General features: G+C 40.8%; 1 protein-coding gene across 1 annotated transcript in view; it reads right to left on the reverse strand.

Moving 5' to 3' along the window:
• The window catches only part of Pfas (phosphoribosylformylglycinamidine synthase), a 295,039-nt gene that overhangs the window by 249,340 nt on the left and 19,281 nt on the right, over positions 1–26,418 (reverse strand). The window contains exons 2-3 of the mRNA XM_070100647.1: positions 24,027–24,214; positions 18,355–18,516 (exon numbers count right to left, since the gene is read on the reverse strand). Of these exons, the coding sequence (XP_069956748.1) occupies positions 18,355–18,516; positions 24,027–24,175 (311 nt within the window). The 5' untranslated portion in view covers positions 24,176–24,214. The remainder of the gene's footprint in view (positions 1–18,354; positions 18,517–24,026; positions 24,215–26,418) is intronic.

The following is a 26,418-nucleotide window of genomic DNA, read 5'->3' on the forward strand; positions in this document are numbered from 1 at the left end:
TTGTAAGAGAAGTAAATGCGAGGGTCTTGGCAAGAGGCGTGGAGTTAAAAGATAAAGAATCACACACAAAGTGGGAGTTGTCACAGCTGCTCTTTGCCGATGACACTGTGCTCTTGGGAGATTCTGAAGAGAAGTTGCAGAGATTGGTGGATGAATTTGGTAGGGTGTGCAAAAGAAGAAAATTAAAGGTGAATACAGGAAAGAGTAAGGTTATGAGGATAACAAAAAGATTAGGTGATGAAAGATTGAATATCAGATTGGAGGGAGAGAGTATGGAGGAGGTGAACGTATTCAGATATTTGGGAGTGGACGTGTCAGCGGATGGGTCTATGAAAGATGAGGTGAATCATAGAATTGATGAGGGAAAAAGAGTGAGTGGTGCACTTAGGAGTCTGTGGAGACAAAGAACTTTGTCCTTGGAGGCAAAGAGGGGAATGTATGAGAGTATAGTTTTACCAACGCTCTTATATGGGTGTGAAGCGTGGGTGATGAATGTTGCAGCGAGGAGAAGGCTGGAGGCAGTGGAGATGTCATGTCTGAGGGCAATGTGTGGTGTGAATATAATGCAGAGAATTCGTAGTTTGGAAGTTAGGAGGAGGTGCGGGATTACCAAAACTGTTGTCCAGAGGGCTGAGGAAGGGTTGTTGAGGTGGTTCGGACATGTAGAGAGAATGGAGCGAAACAGAATGACTTCAAGAGTGTATCAGTCTGTAGTGGAAGGAAGGCGGGGTAGGGGTCGGCCTAGGAAGGGTTGGAGGGAGGGGGTAAAGGAGGTTTTGTGTGCGAGGGGCTTGGACTTCCAGCAGGCATGCGTGAGCGTGTTTGATAGGAGTGAATGGAGACAAATGGTTTTTAATACTTGACGTGCTGTTGGAGTGTGAGCAAAGTAACATTTATGAAGGGATTCAGGGAAACCGGCAGGCCGGACTTGAGTCCTGGAGATGGGAAGTACAGTGCCTGCACTCTGAAGGAGGGGTGTTAATGTTGCAGTTTAAAAACTGTAGTGTAAAGCACCCTTCTGGCAAGACAGTGATGGAGTGAATGATGGTGAAAGTTTTTCTTTTTCGGGCCACCCTGCCTTGGTGGGAATCGGCCGGTGTGATAATAAATAAATAAATTTATGTGATATAATTGTGAGAAACATTTAAGATATACAATTTATAAGGTTCAGTTATTCAGTATTTATTTGGTTTTGGGTGAGTAAGTGATCTTTGAGAAGAGACTTGAATTTATAAACAGGTAGTGTTTCTTTTATATTTACAGGTAATGAATTCCAGATTTTAGGGCCTTTTATGTGCATTGAGTTTTTGCATAGTGTGAATTGGACACGAGGAACATCAAAGAGTGATCTGTGCCTTGTGTTATGGTCATGTGTTCTGTTGAGGTTGGCAAGGAGATGTTTGAGGGGAGGGTTAATATCAGAGTTAAGTGTAGAGTTAAGTGTTCTATGTATGTAATAGGTGCAGTAATAAGTATGGATGTTTTGTATGGTGAGTAGGTTTAGTGTATTGAATATTGGTGGAGTGTGCTGCCTGTAGTGAGAATTTGTTATCATTCTAACTGCAGTCTTTTGTTGGGTAATTAGTGGTCTGAGATGGTTAATTGTTGTTGAGCCCCATGCACAAATTCCATAGGTGAGATAGGGGTAAATAAGAGAGTGATATACGGCCAGGAGGGCTGACTGTGGAACATAGTACCGTATCTTCGATAGTATGCCTACAGTCTTGGAAATTTTCTTAGAAATTTGTTGTATATGTGTATGAAATTTGAGTCTATTATCAAGGTGGATTCCTAAGAATTTTCCCTCTGTTAGCTTTGTGATAGGTGATCCGTTTATCATTATGTTAAGAGGGACATCTGTAGCTCTGTTACCAAACTGAATGAAGTAGGTTTTGTCAATGTTTAGTGTAAGTTTGTTAGTCCTCATCTAGGTAGATATTTTCTGTAATTCGGTATTTACAGTATTGGCTAGCGTGACTGGGCTCGGGTGAGAGAAGACGTATGTAGTGTCATCTGCAAATAGTGTGGGTTTGAGTAATTGCGAAGCATTTGGAAGGTCATTTATGTATAGGAGAAAGAGAAGAGGGCCAAGGACACTTCCCTGTGGGACACCAACTGTAATTGGTTGCGCAGAAGAGTTTGCCCCATTTGCGTACACATATTGGCTTCTGTTGCTGAGGTAAGACTTGAGGTAGTTGAGGGAGTGCCCTCTAATACCATAGTGTGACAATTTTACGTGGAGCAAGTCATGGTCAACTGTATCTAAAGCTTTACGTAAGTCAATGAAGATCCCCAGTGGGACTTCTTTTTTCTCTATTGCAGTGTATATATGTTCTAGCATGTGTATAATAGCATCATTAGTATTTTTATTAGGCCTGAATCCAAATTGGCAGGGGTTGAGAATGTTATGGGAGATGAGGTAGGAGTAGATTTATAGTTGTATTTGTGATTTCTTGGTCTCATTTGAAAGAATGGAAGACATATTACAGAAATGGAGATGATTTTGATTGGTTTTAGTATTGGAAAAGGCTTGAAACTGAGCTTAAAGTAATGGAAATGTTAAATTTTTGTTGATGTTCAAGAGTAAACAAATGACCTCACACGTCTAATACACGCCAGCTAGTGGGTCTAATATATATTCACAAATGTGATGATGATATTTATACAATTATTACAATATTGCATAATAGTAAATCTTCTATTTTTTGGTTTGAATAAAAATTCATTATGTGAATAAAAAATCAAAATGGAATTCATTTGTAAAGCCTGAAAACATAACTAATAAGCAGAGGAAATGTTAGTTTAATGCCAGGAATGTCTGCATTGTTTATTCTGGACCCTATTTTGACATTGGAATACATATTTTGAACTGTGTTAAATTGGCCAAATTACCAATTTCCGATCACTTTATTTTGTAGTTGAAACAGTTGACTGGGCGATTTCTTGTGCTCAATCGACAGAACAGAAGTAATACTAGTGAAATAGCTAAGAATTTGGTCGACTGGAATAATGTAATTGGCCTAAAATGAGAATCAAAGTCGGCAAAATCGCCGATTCATAAACATCGCTGACACATCAAAATTCGCGAGAGCATAATTTCGTCAATTTTCCATCAAATTTCATACTTTTTCTTTTATTACCTTCAGAAAAAGATTCTCTACCATTTCATAAGAAAAAAAAAACAAACTATTTTTTTGAAAATTCTTGGACACTGGTGAACCCTTTGAAATTTGGCCTCTGGACCCTGAAAGGGTTAAAGAAAGAAATCATCCAAAAATATGATAGTGGTGCACATAAGGCCAACCTCACCAGCATGTACGGGAAGCCCCCATCAACTATCAGCTTCATTGTGGCGAAGAAAAAAGAAATCAAGGAAGCTGATGTTGCAAAAGAGGTAAATGTGATAACGAAACAGAGATCACAAACCATTTAAGATGTGGAGAAATTGTTGTTGGTGTGGATCAATGAAAAACAGTTAATGGGAGACAGTATTGTGCAGTCGATAATTGCGAAAAGGCAAGGCAGTTGCATGACAATCTCAAAGAAAATGCCTGGAACCAGTGCTGATGTTAGTGAATTTAAGGCCAGCAAAGGCTGGTTCAAAAATTCAAGAGGCAAAGTGACATACACAGTGTTGTAAGGCATGGTGAGGCTGCAAGTTCAGATAAACAGGCAGCTGAAAAATTTGTACAGGAATTCAAAGACTATGTAGAGGCTGAAAAATTCGTCCTCCAACAAGTGATCAATTGTAACAAAACAGGCCTCTTTTAGAAGAAAATGCCAAAGAGGACCTACATCACGCAGGAGGAAAAAGCACTACCAGGACACAAGCCTATGAAAGACAGGCTAACTCTCTTGTTCTGTGGTAATGCCAGTGGGGATCTCAAAGCGAAGCCTTTACTGGAGGGATCACTTCAATATCTTCCATTGCATAAGCCTTATAGATACGGCTTGGCAGGGAGAGACTTCCAGGATGATGAATTCTGCTTGGAGAAAATTATAGCCACATTGTGTCCAAGAGAAGGATTTTGAAGGGATTGAGGCTGACCCTGACCCTGTTGACCCTCTGCCTGTTAAGAAATCTATTGTGGCATTGGGGAAGTCCATGGAGTTGGATGTTAGTGGCGAGGATGTGGAAGAGTTGGTGGAGGACCACAATGAAGAGCTAATCACTAAAGAGCTGCAACACCTTCATCTGCAACAGCAACAGAGCACATCTGAGGAAACTGCTTCACGGGAGGAGAAAGAGAGATGGAAGAATGTGCCTTCTTCAGAGATTAAGGAGATTTGTGCAATGTGGAGTAGGGTGCAAGCATTTGTGGAGGAACATCACCCTGAGAAAGCTGTTGCAATCTGTGCCGGTGACTTTTACAATGACAGTGCCATGTCCCATTTTAAGGAAATTTTAAAATGTCTAGTGACTCTCAAGCTGGTCCTAGTGGCAGTAAAAGACAAAGAAGGGAAGTGACCCCAGCGAGGGACTTGGTAACTAAAGTCCTTATGGAGGGGGATTCCCCTACCAAAGAATAACTTCTCTTCCCTCTCCCCTCCTCCCTGTCTTCCATACACCAAGAGTCTTTAATAAAGGTAAGTATCATGTTGAATGTTCATTCTTTTCTGCATGTAAATCTATATTTAACCTAGAAAAAAAAATTTGTTAATACTTTTGAGTGTCTGAAACAGATTAATTGGATTTACATTATTTCTTATGGAGAAAATGGTTTCAGTTTTCATTGATTTCGGTTTTTGGCAGTCTCCCTGGAACAGATTAATAACCATATGTACAATTACAGCACTGCTATTGCCTTATTAGTCTTAAGTTAGTCTAAAGTTTTCCTGAAATGTTCTGCATATAAAGGGGCTTTTGGCATGTTCAGCAAATTGTTACACTCCTTTGTACAAACATGCATCATGCTAAAGTAAAATTGTTACTGTTATTGTCACTGTTACAATTTTCTCACTGACTTCCTCCATAAATCCTTTGTGTTGTGTCTCACTTTTCTTTACATTAATATGAACATGTGTTTTGTCTTGTTCTTGTTCACTATTATCTTTTCCAAGTCTTCCTCTCTGCATCATAATGCAGAGAAATAACTTTTTAAACTTTACTTCCCAGTACAGTGGACCCCCGACATTTGATATTAATCCGTTCCTGAGAGCTCATCGAATGCCGAGTATATCGAAAGTCGAATTAATTTTCTCCATAAGAACTAATGGAAATGAAATTAATCCATGCAAGACACCCAAAAGTATGAAAAAAAAAAATTTTTACCACATGAAATATTAAGTTTATTGCAATAGAATAATTACAATAACAACAATAGCAATAGATTAATAACAATAGAATAATTGACACTTACCTTTAATGAAGATCTGGTGATGACTGATGGGATGGGAGGAGGGGTGTGTGTGGATGGTGTTATGTAATGTAGGTCCTGCTTGGCAATTTCTTCCAAAACAGGCCTGTTTCGTCACAATTAAACACTTGTTCAGGTTTCAATACTTCAGCCTCTATGTACTCCTTGAATTCATGCACATATTTTTCAGCCGCTTTGTGATCCGAACTGGCAGCCTCACCATGCCTTACCACACTGTGTATGCCACTACAATTCTTAAATCTTTCAAACCAACCTTTGCTGGCCTTAAATTCACTCACATCACCACTAGTTTACTAGTTGCACGCAATTTCTTTACCAAATCATCATGCAACTGCCTAGCCTTTTCACAAATGATCGCTTGAGAGATGCTATCTCCTGCTATCTGTTTTTCATTTACTCACACCAATAACAGTCTCTCAACATCTTCTAACACTAGCGATCTCTGTTTTGAAAACAAAGTTGCACCTTTTGCAACAACAGCTTCCTTGATTGCCATTTTCCTGCTCACTATAGTAGAGATGGTTGATTGGGGTTTACTTTACAACCTGGCCAGCTCAGACACACACACTCCACTTTCGTACTTTGCAATAGGGCTCTGGTGGCCTGGTGGTTAATGCTCTCGCTTCACACGGCGAGGGCCTAGGTTCGATTCCCAGCCAGAGTAGAAACATTGGACATGTTTCTTTCCACCTGTTGTCTATGTTCCCCATCAGTAAAATGGGTATCTGGGTGTTAGTCGACTGGTGTGGGTCGCATCCTGGGACACTGACCTAATTTGCCCGAAATGCGGAGCATAACAAGGGACTTTCTATATAGTAGTATGTCATTGTTATCAGCTAGGACTGTATACCCTGTACATGTACTTGAAGTAAAATAAAGATATTTATTTATTTATTTATTTAAATTATCTCTTTCTTCATTTCAATAGTCATTAGCACCTTTTTTCTCGAAGGGTTGGCACTAGAAGCTTTCTTGGGGCCCATGGTGACTTATTTTGCAGAAACAAGCACCAAAAACAGTGATAATACGGATAATATGGAATGTACCGAATGTATCCTTAGATGCGCGCACACTGGCTGGCTTGTAAACACTGGACACGTCTCGTACGAATCGCATCGAATAGCGGGTTTTCGATCGAATGTCGAGGCGAAATTTTTGCATTAAAATGCATCGTATGTCGGATTTATCGAATGTTGATGCCATCGAATGTCGGGGGTCCACTGTATTTCTAAATTATTATTATTATTAGTTTTTTTTTTTTTTTAACACACTGGCCAATTCCCACCAAGGCATCATTCACTCCATCACTGTCTTGCCAGAAGGGTGCTTTACACTACAGTTTTTAAACTGCAACATTAACACCCCTCCTTCAGAGTGCAGGCACTGTACTTCCCATCTCCAGGACTCAAGTCCGGCCTGCCGGTTTCCCTGAACCCCTTCATAAATGTTACTTTGCTCACACTCCAACAGCACGTCAAGTGTTAAAAACCATTAATTATTATTAGTTGTTTTTATTATTAATTATTATTATTATTATTATTATTATTTAATTATTATTTATTGGAGGCGGTGGCAGTAGCAGCAGCATTATTTTTTCCACAGTACTATCTGAGACACTCAGTATTCTCACCAACAAATGATGAGCCACAATGGACAACTCAACTGACACACACTCACAAAAAAATAAACAATAAAAGTTCCAAACAATTATAATACAACACAAATACAGTGGAACCCCAGTTTTCGTCATTAATTCGTTCCAGAAAGTCTGATGAAATCTGAATTCAATGAAAACTGAAGTAATATTTCCCATAAGAAATAATGTAAATCCTATTAATCCATTCCAAACACCCAAAAGTATTAACAAAAAATACATTTTATGGATAATAACTATAGTTTTATATACAGAAAACAATGAGAAATATAAAGGACTAATGAAATGGACAAATGAACATTTAACATCACTTTTACCTTTATTGAAGACTCTTGTTGGGGTATGGAAGACGGCGAGAAGGGGAGAGGGAGGAGAGGTTATCTCTACCACCATCACTACCATCCTTTACCACAACTACTACCACCATCATTACCACCTTCCACCATCACTACCACCCTCTACCACCATCACTATCACCCTCTGCCACCATCACTACCACTCTCTGCCACCATCACTACCATGCTCTACCACCATCACTACCACCCTCTACCACCATCACTACCACACTTTACCACCATCACTACCACTTAGGAGAAAATTTTATCCAAGGAGGGGGGTTAATCGGCCTCCTGGTGAACACAGGTCCTGGAGTTTACCTGGAGAGAGTTCCAGGGGTCAATGCCCCCGCGGCCCAGTCTGTGACCAGGCCTCCTGGCGGATCAGAGCCTGATCAACCAGGCTGTTACTGCTGGCTGCACGCAATCCAACGTACAAGCCACAGCCCGGCTGGTCAGGTACCGACTTTAGGTGCTTGTCCAGTGCCTGCTTGAAGACAGCCAGGGGTCTATTGGTAATCCCCTTTATGTATGCTGGGAGGCAGTTGAACAGTCTCGGGCCCCTGACACTTATTGTGTTGTCTCTTAACGTGCTAGTGACACCCCTGCTTTTCATTGGGGGGATGTTGCATCGTCTGCCAAGTCTTTTGCTTTCGTTGTGAGTGATTTTCGTGTGCAAGTTCGGTACTAATCCCTCTAGGATTTTCCAGGTGTATATAATCATGTATCTCTCCCGCCTGCATTCCAGGGAGTACAGGTTCAGGAACTTCAAGCGCTCCCAGTAATTCAGGTGTTTTATCTCCATTATGCGCGCTGTGAAGGTTCTCTGTACATTTTCTAGGTCAGCAATTTCACCTGCCTTGAAAGGTGCTGTTAGTGTGCAGCAATATTCCAGCCTAGATAGAACAAGCAACCTGAAGAGTGTTATCATGGGCTTGGCATCCCTAGTTTTGAAGGTTCTCATTATTTTGAAGGTTCTTATTATCCATCCTGTCATTTTTCTATCAGATGCGATTGATACAATGTTATGGTCCTTGAAGGTGAGATCCTCCGACATGATCACTCCCAGGTCTTTGACGTTGGCTTTTCGCTCTATTTTATGGAAGGAATTTGTTTTGTACTCTGATGAAGTTTTAATTTCCTCATGTTTACCATATCGGAGTAATTGAAATTTCTCATCGTTGAACTTCATATTGTTTTCTGCAGCCCACTGAAAGATTTGGCTGATGTCCGCCTGGAGCTGTGCAGTGTCTGTAATGGAAGACACTGTCATGCAGATTCGGGTGTCATCTGCAAAGGAAGACACGGTGCTGTGGCTGACATCCTTGTCTATGTCAGATATGAGGATGAGAAACAAGATGGGAGCAAGTACTGTGCCTTGTGGAACAGAGCCTTTCACCGTAGCCGCCTCAGACTTTACTCTGTTGACTACTACTCTTTGTGTTCTGTTTCTGAGGAAATTATAGATCCATCTACCAACTTCTGTTATTCCTTTAGCACGCATTTGGTGCGTTATTACGCCATGGTCACACTTGTCGAAGGCTTTTGCAAAGTCTGTATATATTACATCTGCATTCTTTTTGTCTTCTACTGCATCTAGGACCTTGTCGTAGTGATCCAGCAGCTGAGATAGACAGGAGCGACGTGCTCTAAACCCATGTTGCCCTGGGTTGTGTAATTGATGGGTATTTAGATGGGTGGCGATCTTGCTTCTTAGGACCCTTTACAGATACCCAGGTAAGTCTAGTCAGTAATGATACTAGTTAGGGCGGCTGTGCATCAGATATCTAGTTCATTATTTCTCTGGATTCACCACCATACACCCAGTGACTAGTGGGCCATGAAGCCTAAAAAAGTATGAGTATTTGTCAGTATTCAGTTACTGAATAAAATACTGACAACACCTCTTTGGGGTAATTATATACTTTTTTTTTTTTCAACAAGTCGGCCGTCTCCCACCGAGGCAGGGTGACCCAAAAAAGAAAGAAAATCCCCAAAAAGAAAATACTTTCATCATCATTCAACACTTTCACCACACTCACACATTATCACTGTTTTTGCAGGGGTGGTCAGAATACAACAGTTTAGAAGCATATACATATAAAGATACACAACATATCCCTCCAAACTGCCAATATCCAAAACCCCTCCTTTAAAGTGCAGGCATTGTACTTCCCATTTCCAGGACTCAAGTCCGACTATATGAAATAACTGGTTTCCCTGAATCCCTTCACTAAATATTACCCTGCTCACACTCCAACAGATCGTCAGGTCCCAAGTACCATTCGTCTCCATTCACTCCTATCTAACATGCTCACGCACGCTTGCTGGAAGTCCAAGCCCCTCGCCCACAAAACCTCCTTTACCCCCTCTCTCCAACCCTTTCGAGGACAACCACTACCCCGCCTTCCTTCCCCAATAGATTTATATGCTTTCCATGTCATTCTACTTTGATCCATTCTCTCTAAATGACCAAACCACCTCAACAACCCCTCTTCTGCCCTCTGACTAATACTTTTATTAACTCCACACCTTTTCCTAATTTCCACACTCCGAATTTTCTGCATAATATTTACACTACACATGGCCCTTAGACAGGACATCTCCACTCCCTTCAACCATCTCCTCGCTGCTGCATTTACCACCCAAGCTTCACATCCATATAAGAGTGTTGGTACTACTATACTTTCATACATTCCCTTCTTTGCCTCCATAGATAACGTTTTTTGACTCCACATATACCTCAATGCGCCACTCGCCTTTTTTTCCCTCATCAATTCTATGATTAACCTCATCCTTCATAAATCCATCCGCCGACACGTCAACTCCCAAGTATCTGAAAACATTCACTTCTTCCATACTCCTCCTCCCCAATTTGATATCCAATTTTTCCTTATCTAAATCATTTGATACCCTCATCACCTTACTCTTTTCTATGTTCACTTTCAACTTTCTACCTTTACACACATTCCCAAACTCATCCACCAACCTTTGCAATTTTTCTTTAGAATCTCCCATAAGCACAATATCATCAGCAAAAAGTGACTGTGTCAATTCCCATTTTGAATTTGATTCCCCATAATTTAATCCCACCCCTCTCCTGAACACCCTAGCATTTACTTCGTTTACAACCCCATGTATAAATATATTAAACAACCATGGTGACATTACACATCCCTGTCTAAGCCCTACTTTTACCGGGAAGTAGTCGCCCTCTCTTCTACACACCCTATCCTGAGCCTCACTATCCTCATAAAAACTCTTTACAGCATTTATCAACTTACCACCTATTCCATATACTTGCAACATCTGCCACATTGCTCCTCTATCCACTCTATCATATGCCTTTTCTAAATCCATAAATGCAATAAAAACTTCCCTACCTTTACCTAAATACTGTTCACATATATGCTTCAACGTAAACACTTGATCTACACATCCCCTACCCACTCTGAAACCTCCTTGCTCATCCGCAATCCTACATTCTGTCTTACCTCTAATTCTTTCAATTATAACCCTACCGTACACTTTTCCTGGTATACTCAGTAAACTTATTCCTCTATAATTTTTACAATCTCTTTTGTCCCCTTTCCCTTTACATAAAGGGACTATACATGCTCTCCGCCAATCCCTAGGTACCTTCCCCTCTTTCATACATTTATTAAACAAAAGTACCAACCACTCCAACACTATATCCCCCCCTGCTTTTAACATTATTTCACACAGATTTCAAAAGATGCCAATTTCCGAATAGGGTCCAGAATAAACAAGAATGACATTCCTTGCACTAAAATAACAAGTTCTCTGTTCGTTAGTCACATCCCCAGCACCCCTCTTATATTTCTTTGGCTTTCCACTTTGAATTTTTATTCTTACAAAAAATAGAAGATTTAGTGTTATGCAGACTACTGCATTAGTGTAGAAATGGTATGAATAATATCAGCGCACTTGTGAAAGAATATTAGACTCACCAGCTGACGTGTATTGGACGCTTGGAATGATTTGTTTACTTTTAAACTTTGGTAAAAATCGAACATTTCTGCTACTTTGAGCTCAATTTCAAGGTACTTTTCATTGTAAAACCAGCCAAAATCATCTCCATTTCTGTAATATGTCTTCCATTCTATAAAATGAGACCAAGAAAACTAGAATACAACAATAAATGCCATATGAAAATACAGTGCAAAGTCGCTGTTTTAATCCAAAAACATGGTCAAAGTTTTTTTTTTTCTCATTACGCACTGTGTGCTGCAGGATTTTTTTATACTGTGCACACTGACCACATAGACCCATTCTTTCATATGTAGGCCTACCAGCTTTCTCTCACTAGATTTGAGGGCCCTAGAATTTAGGCATACTAGTACGTCAAAAACCCTGGGGCGTAAGCCGTGCTAGTACGGCCGAAACCCCCAAAGGGTTAAAACTAGATAAGATAATAGTACATAGTAACTATACTTAAAACTAGACAAGAAGTAGTGGTTACCTGTTTTACAATCTTATTTGCGATTTCTTGGTCTCATTTGATAGAATGGAAGACATATTACAGAAATAGAGATGATTTTGATTGGTTTTAGCACTGGAAATGGCTTGAAACTGAGCTCAAAGTAGCGGAAATGTTAAATTTTTTCCGATATTTAAGAGTAAACAAACGACCTCACACATCTAATACACGTCAGCTGGTGGGTCTAATATACATTCACAAATATGGTGATGATATTTATACAATTATTACAGTATTGCATAACAGTAAATCTTCTATTTTTTGGTGTGAATAAAAATTCATTATGTGAATAAAAAATAAAAATGGAATTTATTTGTAAAGCCTCAAGACATAACTAATGAACAGAGAAAATGTTAGTTTAGTGCCAGGAATGCCTACATTGTTCATTCTGGACCCTATTTTGAAATTGGAATATTTTGAACTTTGTGTTAAATTGGCCAAATTAACAATTTCCGATCACTTTATTTTGTAGTTGAAACAGTTGACTTGGCGATTTCTTTTAAACTTCATACAAGTGAGAGGTAGTAAGGTGGAGTAGGGTTCAGTAAAATAATCTTGAAATTGCACACAAAATCTACCTTACAAGTAATGGTGCAGGTGGTAATATTTTATGGATTGGGAGAATTAAAAGCCAGGAGGTCACATAATAAAACTATCTAGTAGATTTTTTGGTTGATTTGGTTAATATTGAGAGATAAGATGATTTTTTAGCAAAGTCCTCAATTTGTAAGTTGTCAGGGGATCCTTGACCTGTTCCGGTAACGAGTTCCAGATCTTCAAGCTCTTTATGTACATAGCATTCTTACATAGTGAGAGACCGACTCAAGGGATGTTGAAAAGTGCCTTAAGCCTTGTATTGTGACTGTGCATTCTGTTGTAACTGTCAAGTAGTAGTTTTATGGGAGGGTTTACAGCAGAGTTTAATGTTCTATATATGTACTAGGCACAATAATAAGAGTGTATGTCTTGTATATTTAGCAAGTTGAGTCTTTTGAAAAGTGGTGGTGTGTGGTGTCTAGCCCAGGAGCTGGTTATCACCCGCACAGCAGCTTTTTGTTGGATTATTAAGGGTCTAAGGTGGTTGGCAGTGGTAGAGCCCCAGGCACAAGTACCATAGGTGAGGTAAGGATATATTAGAGATTGGTGCAGGGTAAGGAGAGTCATTTGTGGTACATAGTATCGTATCTTGGAAAGGATTCCTACTGATTTTGAAATTTTCTTGGCTATGTGATGGGTATGGGACTGGAATTTGAGATTACAGTCAAGGAGAAGACCTAGAAATTTGCCCTCCGTGTGTCTTGATATAGGGGAACCATTTAACAATATGTTAAGCTGGATATTTAAGGCTCTGTTGCCAAACAGCATGAAGTATGTTTTGTCTAGGTTGAGAGTGAGTTTGTTGGTCATCATCCAAGTATATATCTTTAGCAGTTCATTGTTTACAGTGTTTCTAAGTACAGCTGGATCTGAATGGGAGTAGACATGTAGTGTCATCCGCGAATAGAACTGGTTTAAGGAATTGGGATGCACTGGGGAGATCATTGATGTAGACGAGAAAGAGGACACTAGGACACTACCCTGGGGTACTCCTACAGCTACAGGTTGGATAGCGAAGTTGACTCCATTTGCATGTACATACTGGTGTCTGTTGTTAAGATAGGATTTAAGGTAGTCAAGAGAATGTCCTCTGATGTCATAATGATTCAGTTTGAGGTGAAAGAAATTGTGGTCGACTGTATCAAATGCTTTTCAAAGGTCGATAAAGAGCCCCAGAGGATATTCATTTTTATTGAGAGCTGTGTATGTTAGTTCAATCATTTGTATATTAGCATCATTTATACTTTTTTTGGTCTAAACCCAAATTGGCATGGGATGTAAGGTAGGAGTAAAGTCGCTGTTTGATATGGGTCTATAGTTATTCAAGTCAGTTGGATCACCTCCTTTGTGGACTGGGGTGACCCTTGCTGTCTTCAGTATAGATGGGAAGGTTGAGGATGCTACAGATTTGCTAAACATTGTTGCAATAATGGGTGACAGCTCATGTGCAGATTTTTTATGTATGAATGGTGGCAAGTTATCTAGATCACCTGCTTTGTTTTTTAATGATCTAATGACGAGCGAGACTTCAGTGGAATTAGTTGGAGCCAGAAATAGAGTACGTATTTGGGTAGTTGCCAGTGAGGTACTCATTCGGCTGGGTATTTGAGCTGGGAATTTGACTTGCTAGCTCTTATCCTACAGAGTTGCTTGGATGATGCTTATGTTAAAATCTCCTGCTAGTATCAGATGATGTTTATTCAATTGACTCAGTTATCATGTTTCTAAGATTACTGCTAAAAGTGTAAGTATTTGTGTGTGATAGTCTGTAGACGGCACCAACTGTTATAGGTTTCTTAAGGATTTTTGATGTGAATTTAGCTATTATATATATTTAGTGTAGTAGGTTGGTAGACAGCAACCACCCAGGGAAGTACTACCGTCCTGCCAGATGACTGTGAAACAAAAACCTGTAACTGTTTTGCATGATGGTAGGATTGCTGGTTTCTTTTTCTGTCTCATAAACACGCTAAGATAACAGGGATATCTTGCTACTCCTACTTACACTTTGGTCACACTTCACAGACACGCACATGCATATATATATATACATACATCTAGGTTTTTCTCCTTTTTCTAAATAGCTCTTGTTCTTTTTTATTTCTTCTATTGTCCATGGGGAAGTGGAAAAGAATCTTTCCTCCGTAAGCCATGCGTGTCGTATGAGGCGACTAAAATGCCGGGAGCAATGGGCTAGTAACCCCTTCTCCTGTATACAATTACTAAAAAAGAGAAGAAGAAAAACTTTATAAAACTGGGTTGCTTAAATGTGCGTGGATGTAGTGCGGATGACAAGAAACAGATGATTGCTGATGTTATGAATGAAAAGAAGTTGGATGTCCTGGCCCTAAGCGAAACAAAGCTGAAGGGGGTAGGAGAGTTTCAGTGGGGGGAAATAAATGGGATTAAATCTGGAGTATCTGAGAGAGTTAGAGCAAAGGAAGGGGTAGCAGTAATGTTAAATGATCAGTTATGGAAGGAGAAAAGAGAATATGAATGTGTAAATTCAAGAATTATGTGGATTAAAGTAAAGGTTGGATGCGAGAAGTGGGTCATAATAAGCGTGTATGCACCTGGAGAAGAGAGGAATGCAGAGGAGAGAGAGAGATTTTGGGAGATGTTAAGTGAATGTATAGGAGCCTTTGAACCAAGTGAGAGAGTAATTGTGGTAGGGGACTTGAATGCTAAAGTAGGAGAAACTTTTAGAGAGGGGTGTGGTAGGTAAGTTTGGGGTGCCAGGTGTAAATGATAATGGGAGCCCTTTGATTGAACTTAGTATAGAAAGGGGTTTAGTTATAGGTAATACATATTTTAAGAAAAAGAGGATAAATAAGTATACACGATATGATGTAGGGCGAAATGACAGTAGTTTGTTGGATTATGTATTGGTAGATAAAAGACTGTTGAGTAGACTTCAGGATGTACATGTTTATAGAGGGGCCACAGATATATCAGATCACTTTCTAGTTGTAGCTACACTGAGAGTAAAAGGTAGATGGGATACAAGGAGAATAGAAGCATCAGGGAAGAGAGAGGTGAAGGTTTATAAACTAAAAGAGGAGGCAGTTAGGGTAAGATATAAACAGCTATTGGAGGATAGATGGGCTAATGAGAGCATAGGCAATGGGGTCGAAGAGGTATGGGGTAGGTTTAAAAATGTAGTGTTAGAGTGTTCAGCAGAAGTTTGTGGTTACAGGAAAGTGGGTGCAGGAGGGAAGAGGAGCGATTGGTGGAATGATGATGTAAAGAGAGTAGTAAGGGAGAAAAAGTTAGCATATGAGAAGTTTTTACAAAGTAGAAGTGATGCAAGGAGAGAAGAGTATATGGAGAAAAAGAGAGAAGTTAAGAGAGTGGTGAAGCAATGTAAAAAGAGAGCAAATGAGAGAGTGGGTGAGATGTTATCAACAAATTTTGTTGAAAATAAGAAAAAGTTTTGGAGTGAGATTAACAAGTTAAGAAAGCCTAGAGAACAAATGGATTTGTCAGTTAAAAATAGGAGAGGAGAGTTATTAAATGGAGAGTTAGAGGTATTGGGAAGATGGAAGGAATATTTTGAGGAATTGTTAAATGTTGATGAAGATAGGGAAGCTGTGATTTCGTGTATAGGGCAAGGAGGAATAACATCTTGTAGGAGTGAGGAAGAGCCAGTTGTGAGTGTGGGGGAAGTTCGTGAGGCAGTAGGTAAAATGAAAGGGGGTAAGGCAGCCGGGATTGATGGGATAAAGACAGAAATGTTAAAAGCAGGTGGGGATATAGTTTTGGAGGGGTTGGTGCAATTATTTAATAAATGTATGGAAGAGGGTAAGGTACCTAGGGATTGGCAGAGAGCATGCATAGTTCCTTTGTATAAAGGCAAAGGGGATAAAAGAGAGTGCAAAAATTATAGGGGGATAAGTCTGTTGAGTGTACCTGGTAAAGTGTATGGTAGAGTTATAATTGAAAGAATTAAGAGTAAGACGGAGAATAGGATAGCAGATGAACAAGGAGGCTTTAGGAAAGGTAGGGGGTGTGTGGACCAGGTGTTTACAGTGAAACATATAAGTGAACAGTATTTAGATAAGGCTAAAGAGGTCTTTGTGGCATTTATGGATTTGGAAAAGGCGTATGACAGGGTGGATAGGGGGGCAATGTGGCAGATGTTGCAAGTGTATGGTGTAGGAGGTAGGTTACTGAAAGCAGTGAAGAGTTTTTACGAGGATAGTGAGGCTCAAGTTAGAGTATGTAGGAAAGAGGGAAATTTTTTCCAGTAAAAGTAGGCCTTAGACAAGGATGTGTGATGTCACCGTGGTTGTTTAATATATTTATAGATGGGGTTGTAAGAGAAGTAAATGCGAGGGTCTTGGCAAGAGGCGTGGAGTTAAAAGATAAAGAATCACACACAAAGTGGGAGTTGTCACAGCTGCTCTTTGCTGATGACACTGTGCTCTTGGGAGATTCTGAAGAGAAGTTGCAGAGATTGGTGGATGAATTTGGTAGGGTGTGCAAAAGAAGAAAATTAAAGGTGAATACAGGAAAGAGTAAGGTTATGAGGATAACAAAAAGATTAGGTGATGAAAGATTGAATATCAGATTGGAGGGAGAGAGTATGGAGGAGGTGAACGTATTCAGATATTTGGGAGTGGACGTGTCAGCGGATGGGTCTATGAAAGATGAGGTGAATCATAGAATTGATGAGGGAAAAAGAGCGAGTGGTGCACTTAGGAGTCTGTGGAGACAAAGAACTTTGTCCTTGGAGGCAAAGAGGGGAATGTATGAGAGTATAGTTTTACCAACGCTCTTATATGGGTGTGAAGCGTGGGTGATGAATGTTGCAGCGAGGAGAAGGCTGGAGGCAGTGGAGATGTCATGTCTGAGGGCAATGTGTGGTGTGAATATAATGCAGAGAATTCGTAGTTTGGAAGTTAGGAGGAGGTGCGGGATTACCAAAACTGTTGTCCAGAGGGCTGAGGAAGGGTTGTTGAGGTGGTTCGGACATGTAGAGAGAATGGAGCGAAACAGAATGACTTCAAGAGTGTATCAGTCTGTAGTGGAAGGAAGGCGGGGTAGGGGTCGGCCTAGGAAGGATTGGAGGGAGGGGGTAAAGGAGGTTTTGTGTGCGAGGGGCTTGGACTTCCAGCAGGCATGCGTGAGCGTGTTTGATAGGAGTGAATGGAGACAAATGGTTTTTAATACTTGACGTGCTGTTGGAGTGTGAGCAAAGTAACATTTATGAAGGGATTCAGGGAAACCGGCAGGCCGGACTTGAGTCCTGGAGATGGGAAGTACAGTGCCTGCACTCTGAAGGAGGGGTGTTAATGTTGCAGTTTAAAAACTGTAGTGTAAAGCACCCTTCTGGCAAGACAGTGATGGAGTGAATGATGGTGAAAGTTTTTCTTTTTCGGGCCACCCTGCCTTGGTGGGAATCGGCCGGTGTGATAATAATAAAAAAAAAAAAAAATATATTTGCCATTTTCATCCCGTAAGATAGTTGATTTCATACATTCTAGTTCATCAGGGTAATAGATGGCAGTGCCTCCTCCTGGTTGGTCAGGCCTGCAGTTATGTATGGCTGTGTAACCAGGTATGGTAAATATGTCTGTCAAATTTTGTTTGAGCCAGGTTTCAGTAAGAATAATGAAAGTTATAGTAGCATTTAGAGACTTCAGTAATGCAATGAGGTCATCATATTGTTTACTCAATAATCTAACATTATAGTTGAAGACTATAATGTTCTTGCAGACACTGAGAAGGGTATTAGCCTGACTAGCAGTGTAGTAATGGAAATTACTGTTAGGATTATGTATCAAGTAGACATTCCAGTAAGGAAAAGTATAGAGGGTTAATAATGGCAAAGAACTGAAATTCTCAGGATGCTACATACATTTATTCCCTGGACATTCTACAACTTACCTGGGACCAATTTCAATGATAGCCTGTGTGGAGTGGCACTTTATCTCTAGCTGTGTGTGGTCATGGAGGTCAAGGTTGGGCAGCCAGGGGTCACCCAGCAGCTGCCTTAGTGGAGAGTCTTCACCAAGTACTTCACACATATATTCACTGCTCTCACTCACACTGAAACAACAAAAAAAAAAAAAAGTCTTTGACCATGTTGTGGGAAAGTGGAAGCAAAAACCAAGGTAACTCAAGTTGGCTTATTCAGCAGATGAAGATAATATAAACACAAATGCAGTATAATGTGATCCTTTATTGACAACGTTTCACCCACACAGTGTGACTTGAAAAAGCCCACTGTGTGGGTGAAACGTTGTCAATGAAGGATCACATTATACTGCATTTGTGTTTATATTTCCATTGTGTCGGTATTTTATACCATTTATTTCCAGATGAAGATAACCCAAGTTGGTTTATTCAGCAGATGATGATAACCCAAGTTGGTTTATTCAGCAGATGATGATAACCCAAGTTGGTTTATTCAGCAGATGATGATAACCCAAGTTGGTTTATTCAGCAGATGATGATAACCCAAGTTGGTTTATTCAGCAGATGATGATAACCCAAGTTGGTTTATTCAGCAGATGATGATAACCCAAGTTGGTTTATTCAGCAGATGATGATAACCCAAGTTGGTTTATTTAGCAGATGATGATAACCCAAGTTGGTTTATTTAGCAGATGATGATAACCCAAGTTGGTTTATTTAGCAGATGATGATAACCCAAGTTGGTTTATTCAGCAGATGATGATAACCCAAGTTGGTTTATTTAGCAGATGATGATAACCCAAGTTGGTTTATTTAGCAAATGATAATAACCATAATAAATGCCCTGAACCACAGCATAAATGATACGATACAAACAAAATATACTTCATAGAACTGAAGTAACCTGTCATTGCTATTCCGGAAGATTACATTAACCCTTTCACTGTCGGTCCCGTAATATTATGGCTTGCAAGCCAGTGTCAGTCCCGGAATACTACACCAACATTTTAGCGCCTTCAAATCTGGTGGGAGAAAGCTGGTAGGCCTACATGTGAGAAAATGGGTCTGCGTGTTCAGTGTGCACAGTATGAAAAAATGGGGGAGGCTGCAGTGCATTGTGGGAGTGCCAATTCAGTACACCATGTTCACCATGCCTTGTTCACTCCCTGGCAAATTAGGACTCTTCTCTTCCCAAGTGATAGTTTTAACACAGATGAGTGTCAGAAAAGATGAATTTCATGGTTCTGAGGAGTTTGTGACCAAAAGCAATGCCCAGGATACCAGAAATATTAGTACACCCAGACGACCATCAACCTTCCACCTCTGGTGCTGGACCATCTCCTGCATGTTCAGTTGCACCACACTGAAAGAGGAAACTCATATTTTCCCATGTCTCAAAGAATAAGTAAGTTTACTCAAGTATACACAAATACAGTTACATAGATTATCATACGTAGGAGCATATGTGTAGAGAACCTAGGATAACCCCCAAAAAAAGTCAGACAAAGTGATTATTTCCATGTGGGTGGTGGGGAAGAGTGTGGGTGGTGGGGAAGACAGTGTGGGTGGTGGGGAAGACAGTGTGGGTGGCAGGGAAGACAGTGTGGGTGGTGGGGAAGACAGTGTGGGTGGTTGGGAAGACAGTGTGAGTGGTTGGGAAGACAGTGTGAGTGGTGGGGATGGCAGTGTGGGTGGTGGGGAAGACAGTGTGGGTGGTGGGGAAGACAGTGGGTGGTGGGGATGATAGCATGGTTGGTGGGTAATGGATAATGTTACAATTGGGATGGATAATATACATGAGGCAGCAGGTGGTGGTGTAATGCTTCATGTGGCACCAGCGGCACCCCAGGCTGGTAGCCATGCCGCTGACTCAGCACATCCACAACAAAGGCCATCTTCAACCACCCACACACAACAATGCCCTGCACAACCACAACAGCCTGCACAACCACAAGAACCCAACCACAAAAACACAGACATACTCGTTTTATGTGTGAGGAGTGTAAAACAGCACTGTGCAGAACACCATGTTTTAACCAACTCACGAAATCATAATGACACGACTGCAAACAAACCATACCAAGGGTGGGGTTTGAACTTGCAGTCAGAGAGTCTCAAAACCCCAGACTGTCCACGACCTGCAGCACTTCTAGGAATGTGTCCAGTGACTTTATGTGTATATATATTATAGAACAATAATAATAAACAGCTTTTTAATTGTTGGTTTGTGTAAACAAGTTTTGTAAACAATATAATAACAATATTTGTGCGGTTATTGTGTTGCATACAATGAGCTGATACATATACAATATGCATTATACTGGTCTCACAGGCCACAAAAGTTACTTGAAAAAATAAAATATTAGAAAAGACAAAATGGAATAGAAGTAAAAATAATATTACAAAGTGAGCGGCAGTCGCCAATGTTGCCGTCAGCGGTTCACTTCATCAACTTCACGCCTCTATCTTGGTAACTAGTGATCGCATTTTTTTTTTATGACACTCAGAAAATTATTCTTAACATTTTGGTAAGAATTTTTTTTTTTTTTTTTTTTTGGGGGGGGGGGAATGTTTTCGACAGTGAAAGGGTTAACCATCACTTTTCAGTACCCAACACACTACACTAACAAACTTTATTTTCATAGTGGAGTACAGTATATTATACAATTATGATGACTGACATATAAGCTACTGTATATAAAGCCCCTTATCATGCAAGGCATTTCTGGCAGCCTTAAAACTAAATTATGATTACAAGTATATGAGAATAAGAGTTTTTAATATAATGGAGGCCTTTAGTAATTCGATAAAGAAATATAATTAGTGATACATTAAGGATGAGTTGAAGGAATGGTAGACAAGGACAGTGAGCTAAGTATATGAGTTGACTGAATGGCAGACAAGAACGGTAAGCTAAGTATAGGAGTTGAAGGTATGGTAGTCAAGGACAGTGAGATAAGTACATATAACATTAGTAAACAACTGTTAAAGTGTAACCCAAAGTCTACCCTTGACCCTGACCTTGAGCATACAAGGTGCTCGCTGATTTATCTGCATCATATACGTTTATTTAATACTCACATAATCTACGTATTTTATTGTGAAAACCATTATTCTCTGCTAGATGCAAGTTGTGGTGTTGACTTAGAGCAAGGGATTGATAGGATGAACAGATTCCTGACTCTTAACAGACACTGGTAACATACTATAAAGGCTGGGGGCTACACAAGGAAAGGCTCTTTCTGCATGTAATTTCTCTTCAACAGCATGAGATTCAGTCAGTCTAAAAGGGTCTTAGTAACTGTTAGAAACATTCCCTAACACGATGTCAATGGTACAAATACATCAACAAGATACTCAAGTTCTTTACACTTAACTTTACCATCAAAATTAAAGACCAATTAGGTTAACCTCAATTGTGGAAAAATTGATGAAATTAATAATTACTGATGCTATTTGAAGCCACCTTGAATCTCAGCACAGTTTTACAAAGGAGCATTCCTGCCTTACAAATTTACTATTTTTTTCACAAAGGTATTTGAGGAGGAAAATCATTGTACAGCCTCTCCACACTACGTGACATACTCGTTCACCGACAACTCAGACTTACAACAGGCTCTCTAACCAGTATGTATATCATCTCCTCTTCATCCTCCTCCCTTTCCTCCTCTCCCTCCTCCTCTTCCTCCTCCCCTTCTCCTCCTCCTCCCCCTCCTCCTCTTCCTCCTCCTCCTCTTCCTCCCCCCTCCTCCTCCTCCTCCCCCTCCTCCTCCTCCCACCACCTCCTCCCCCTCCTCATCCCACCACCTCCTCCCCCTCCTCATCCCACCACCTCCTCCCCCTCCTCATCCCACCACCTCCTCCCCCTCCTCATCCCCCACCTCCTCCTCCCCCACCTTCTCCCCCTCCTGCTCCTCCTCCCCCTCCTGCTCTTCCTCCCCCTCCTGCTCCTCCTCCCCCTCCTGCTCCTCCTCCTCCTCCCCCTCCTCCTCCTCCTCCCACTCCTCCTCCTCCTCCTCCTCCTCCTCCTCCCGCTCCTCCTCCTCCTCCCGCTCCTCCTCCTCCTCCCGCTCCTCCTCCTCCTCCCGCTCCTCCTCCTCCTCCTGCTCCTCCTCCTCCTCCCGCTCCTCCTCCTCCTCCCCCCGCTCCTCCTCCTCCTCCACCTCCTCCTCCTCCTCCTCCCGCTCCTCCTCCTCCTCCTCCCGCTCCTCCTCCTCCCGCTCCTCCTCCTCCTCCTCCCGCTCCTCCTCCTCCTCCTCCTCCCGCTCCTCCTCCTCCTCCCGCTCCTCCTCCTCCTCCCGCTCCTCCTCCTCCTCCCGCTCCTCCTCCTCCTTCCGCTCCTCCTCCTCCTGCTCCTCCTCCTCCTCCCGCTCCTCCTCCTCCTCCTCCCGCTCCTCCTCCTCCTCCTCCCGCTCCTCCTCCTCCTCCTCCTCCTCCTCCTCCAGCTCCTCCTCCTCCTCCCGCTCCTCCTCCTCCTCCCGCTCCTCCTCCTCCTCCCGCTCCTCCTCCTCCTCCCGCTCCTCCTCCTCCTCCCGCTCCTCCTCCCGCCGCCGCCACCACCACTGTGAAGATTTCTGGCAGTGCCAGTAAGTGCCTGTTTTCTGACAAACCTTAGTGAAACTTTTTATGGTCATGTTTTATGCACTCTTATTCAAAAATAAAAAATGAATAAAATTGGAAAAATGTATGAAAAAAATAAAACCTCAAATTGCAACCTCCTTAATATTTTTGGTCCGATGTAAACAGCGGATAACTGAATCAGCTGATACTGGATTATTGGATACAGGGGTCCTACTGCATATCCTTAAACAACAATAAATCATGATCTTACCAAACCTTTACTTAAACTTTAATGTTAATCATTATTTAGACTCGCTTTTATGGATTTAGAGGAAGTACAGTGGACCCTCGGTTATCGGCCGTTCCGCTTATTTGCCAACTCGGTTATCAGCCGGTTTTTTAGCTTCCGGTTATCGGCTGTTATTTCGCTTATCGGCCATCTGGGACGCGTCAACCCATTACCACCAGCCACTCATGCGTCAGTCTGGCTTTGTCTTTGGGCGAGTGAGGAAGCTTCTGCTCATTCATCCAAACATTTTGGTATAATATGGAGGAAGGGAGTACAGCAGGGAGTGTAGGAGGAAGGCAGGGAGTGTAGCAGGCAGGGAGGGAAGTAACCCCAGAGAGGGCTTTGATACCTGAAGTCCTTATGGAGGGGGATTCCCCTTCCAAACAATAATCAGTCCTCCCTCTCTCCTCCTCCCTGTCTTCCATAAGCCAACAAGAGTCTTATATGTTCATTTATTAATTTTATTTGTTCTCATTGTTTTGTGTATGTAAAAGTATAATTAATCTTTAAAAATTATATATTTTTTTAATATTTTTGGGTGTCTGGAATGGATTAATTGTGATTACATTAATTCTTATGGGAAATATTATTTCGGTTTTAGGCCATTTCGATTTTAGGCCAACCTTCTGAAATGGATTACGGCCAATAACTGAGGGCCCACTCTATTATGTTCATATTATCTTGGCATGATAGCCTACACCAAGCTTCTGTTAGTCTGGTAGTAATTATGTACTTGTAACCTGGCTGAGGTAATCAGTAACACCTTACATACACCTTAACACCACCTACTTACCTGTTATCACTGAGGATGTAGTAGCAGATTTCATGTTGGAGGTCTTTCACCATCGGACAAGAATGACGAAGACGTTGCAGATGCAACACCTGGGCTGCTCTGTGGGCCTCCCAGGTGCCCGGCCCACGATACACTCGCATCAACGACATACTACAATACTAACTCGCTCTCCACTAAAATATAATAACCTGCAAAAGGTAATAACTAGATCAGTTTATAAATACTTAAAGCACAAATTCTTGCTGAATATACCCCCACACACAAAAAAAAACAATGTGACAAGTTTGAAATATGTATATACTGTAGTAAAATGCATGCTACAAGAACCAAATTGACAATACTAGAACTGAGACTTCTTGCAGTCAGTACACTATCCAATAACCTTTATATTTTTACCAGTACACACAGATATCACGGTGAGCAGGTTTGCAATAATGTACTGATTAAAAAGAGTAGTTTTATGTGCTGTGTATTTGAGCGTGGACAAGCTAGGACTAACCTGTGAGGGTAATACAAAGTCAGTCGTAAGCCCAGCCCTCTCTACTTCACCAATAATAAACATGCAAATAATAATGATAAAAGAGTAGTTTATTTCAGTTCAACATACATATTCAATACAATAAGTTGAAAGACTTTAGTATTCACAGCATTTAATACAAATCTGCACTAGTACCACTGAAGTCTAAGACAATGTTGGAGTTTATACTTGTTGTTCTAGCACTACAAGATGTTGAAGTCTAAAACAATTTTCAAATTCAAATTTAATTATTTCTTTGCAAGCAATACATTGTGGTTATGTGTTTACAAAAATGGGTTGCAGTGCAAAGAGAGCCTCTATTATCCTTAGGCATTAGGGGCCAACTTAATTTAATGGCTTACTGTCTACTTAACATTAAAGAAATTTATCACAGATGTACAATAGTTCCATTAGTTATAAATGAATCTAATTTATATAAACCAAAGGATATATTCATATTTTAAAAAATGCTTTTTATGAAGCATGATTCAATTACATTCATGTCGACAATGGACAACAGATTCAAAAGTAATGACAGTAATTATATTATGGGAATATAACATTGTGATTTGCTAAAAGTAGTTTACATTATGAGAATGCTACAATTTGGTGTAGAGCAATACGTACTGTTTTTGGGTGTATGCATGAACTTGGTCATCTAGTCTTGAAGTTTAAAGATTTAGGTGATTTATTGGTAAAGTTAAATATTGAGTAGTATTGAGTATTTAGTCTAGGATGAGTAGGTGGCTTCTGAGGAGAGTCTTAAATTGATTTTCAAACCAGGTTTCTTTAATATTTTCTGGTAATGAATTCCAAATTTTAGGGCCCTTTATGTGCACAGAATTCTTACATAGTGTGATATGGACACAGGATACATCAGAGAGAGTTCTGTGTCTTGTGTTATGGCCTTTTGTCCTGTTAAGGTTGGTGAGGAGAAGTTGGAGTGGAGGGCTTATGTTTGTGTGTATTGTTTTACTCATGTAGTAGGCACATGAATAAGTGTGGCTGTTCTTTATGGTGAGCAGATTTAGACTGTTGAATATTGGTGGAGTATGCTGTCGGGAGTGGGAATTTATCATCATTCTGACTGCAGCCTTTTGCTGGGTTATCAGTGGTCTTAGGTGATTTGATGTTGTTGATCCCCATGCACAGATTCCATATGTGAGAAAAGAGTAGATGAGTGAATGACACAGTGCAAGGAGAGCTGATTGTGGAACATAGTACCATATCTTTGATAGTATGCCTACTGTCTTAGAGATTTTCTTCGAAATTTGTTGTATATGTGTCTGGAATTTGAGGCTACTGTCAAGGTGGACTCCTAGGAATTTTCCCTCTGCGAGTCTTGTGACGGGTGATCCATTTAGCATTATGTTGGAGTTATGCTTTTTCTGGTACAAGATGTTGAAGTCTAAGACAATGTTGGAGTTTATGCTTGTTGTTCTGGTACTACAAGATGTTGTGAACAAGATAAGAATAATAAAAGTTAAGACACAAATTACAAAGTTATTCACTAAAAATAAAAATTTGCAATAAGCATATGTCTGTATGGTAGTTAATGAAGTTACAGTTACCATGAAGTCACACTGTTACCTGGAGTTTACCTGGAGAGAGTTCCGGGGGTCAATGCCCCCGTGGCCCGGTCTGTGACCAAGCCTCCTGGTGGATCAGAGCCTGATCAACCAGGCTGTTACTGCTGGCTGCACGCAATCCAACGTACGAGCCACAGCCCGGCTAGTCAGGTACTGACTTTAGGTGCTTGTCCAGTGCCTGCTTGAAGACAGCCAGGGGTCTATCGGTAATCCCCCTTATGTATGCTGGGAGGCCCTTGAACAGTCTCAGGCCCCTGACACTTATTGTATTGTCGTTTAACGTGCT

This window comes from Cherax quadricarinatus, chromosome 73 (assembly GCF_038502225.1).
Source record: "Cherax quadricarinatus isolate ZL_2023a chromosome 73, ASM3850222v1, whole genome shotgun sequence".
NCBI classification, from domain to species: Eukaryota; Metazoa; Arthropoda; class Malacostraca; order Decapoda; family Parastacidae; genus Cherax; species Cherax quadricarinatus.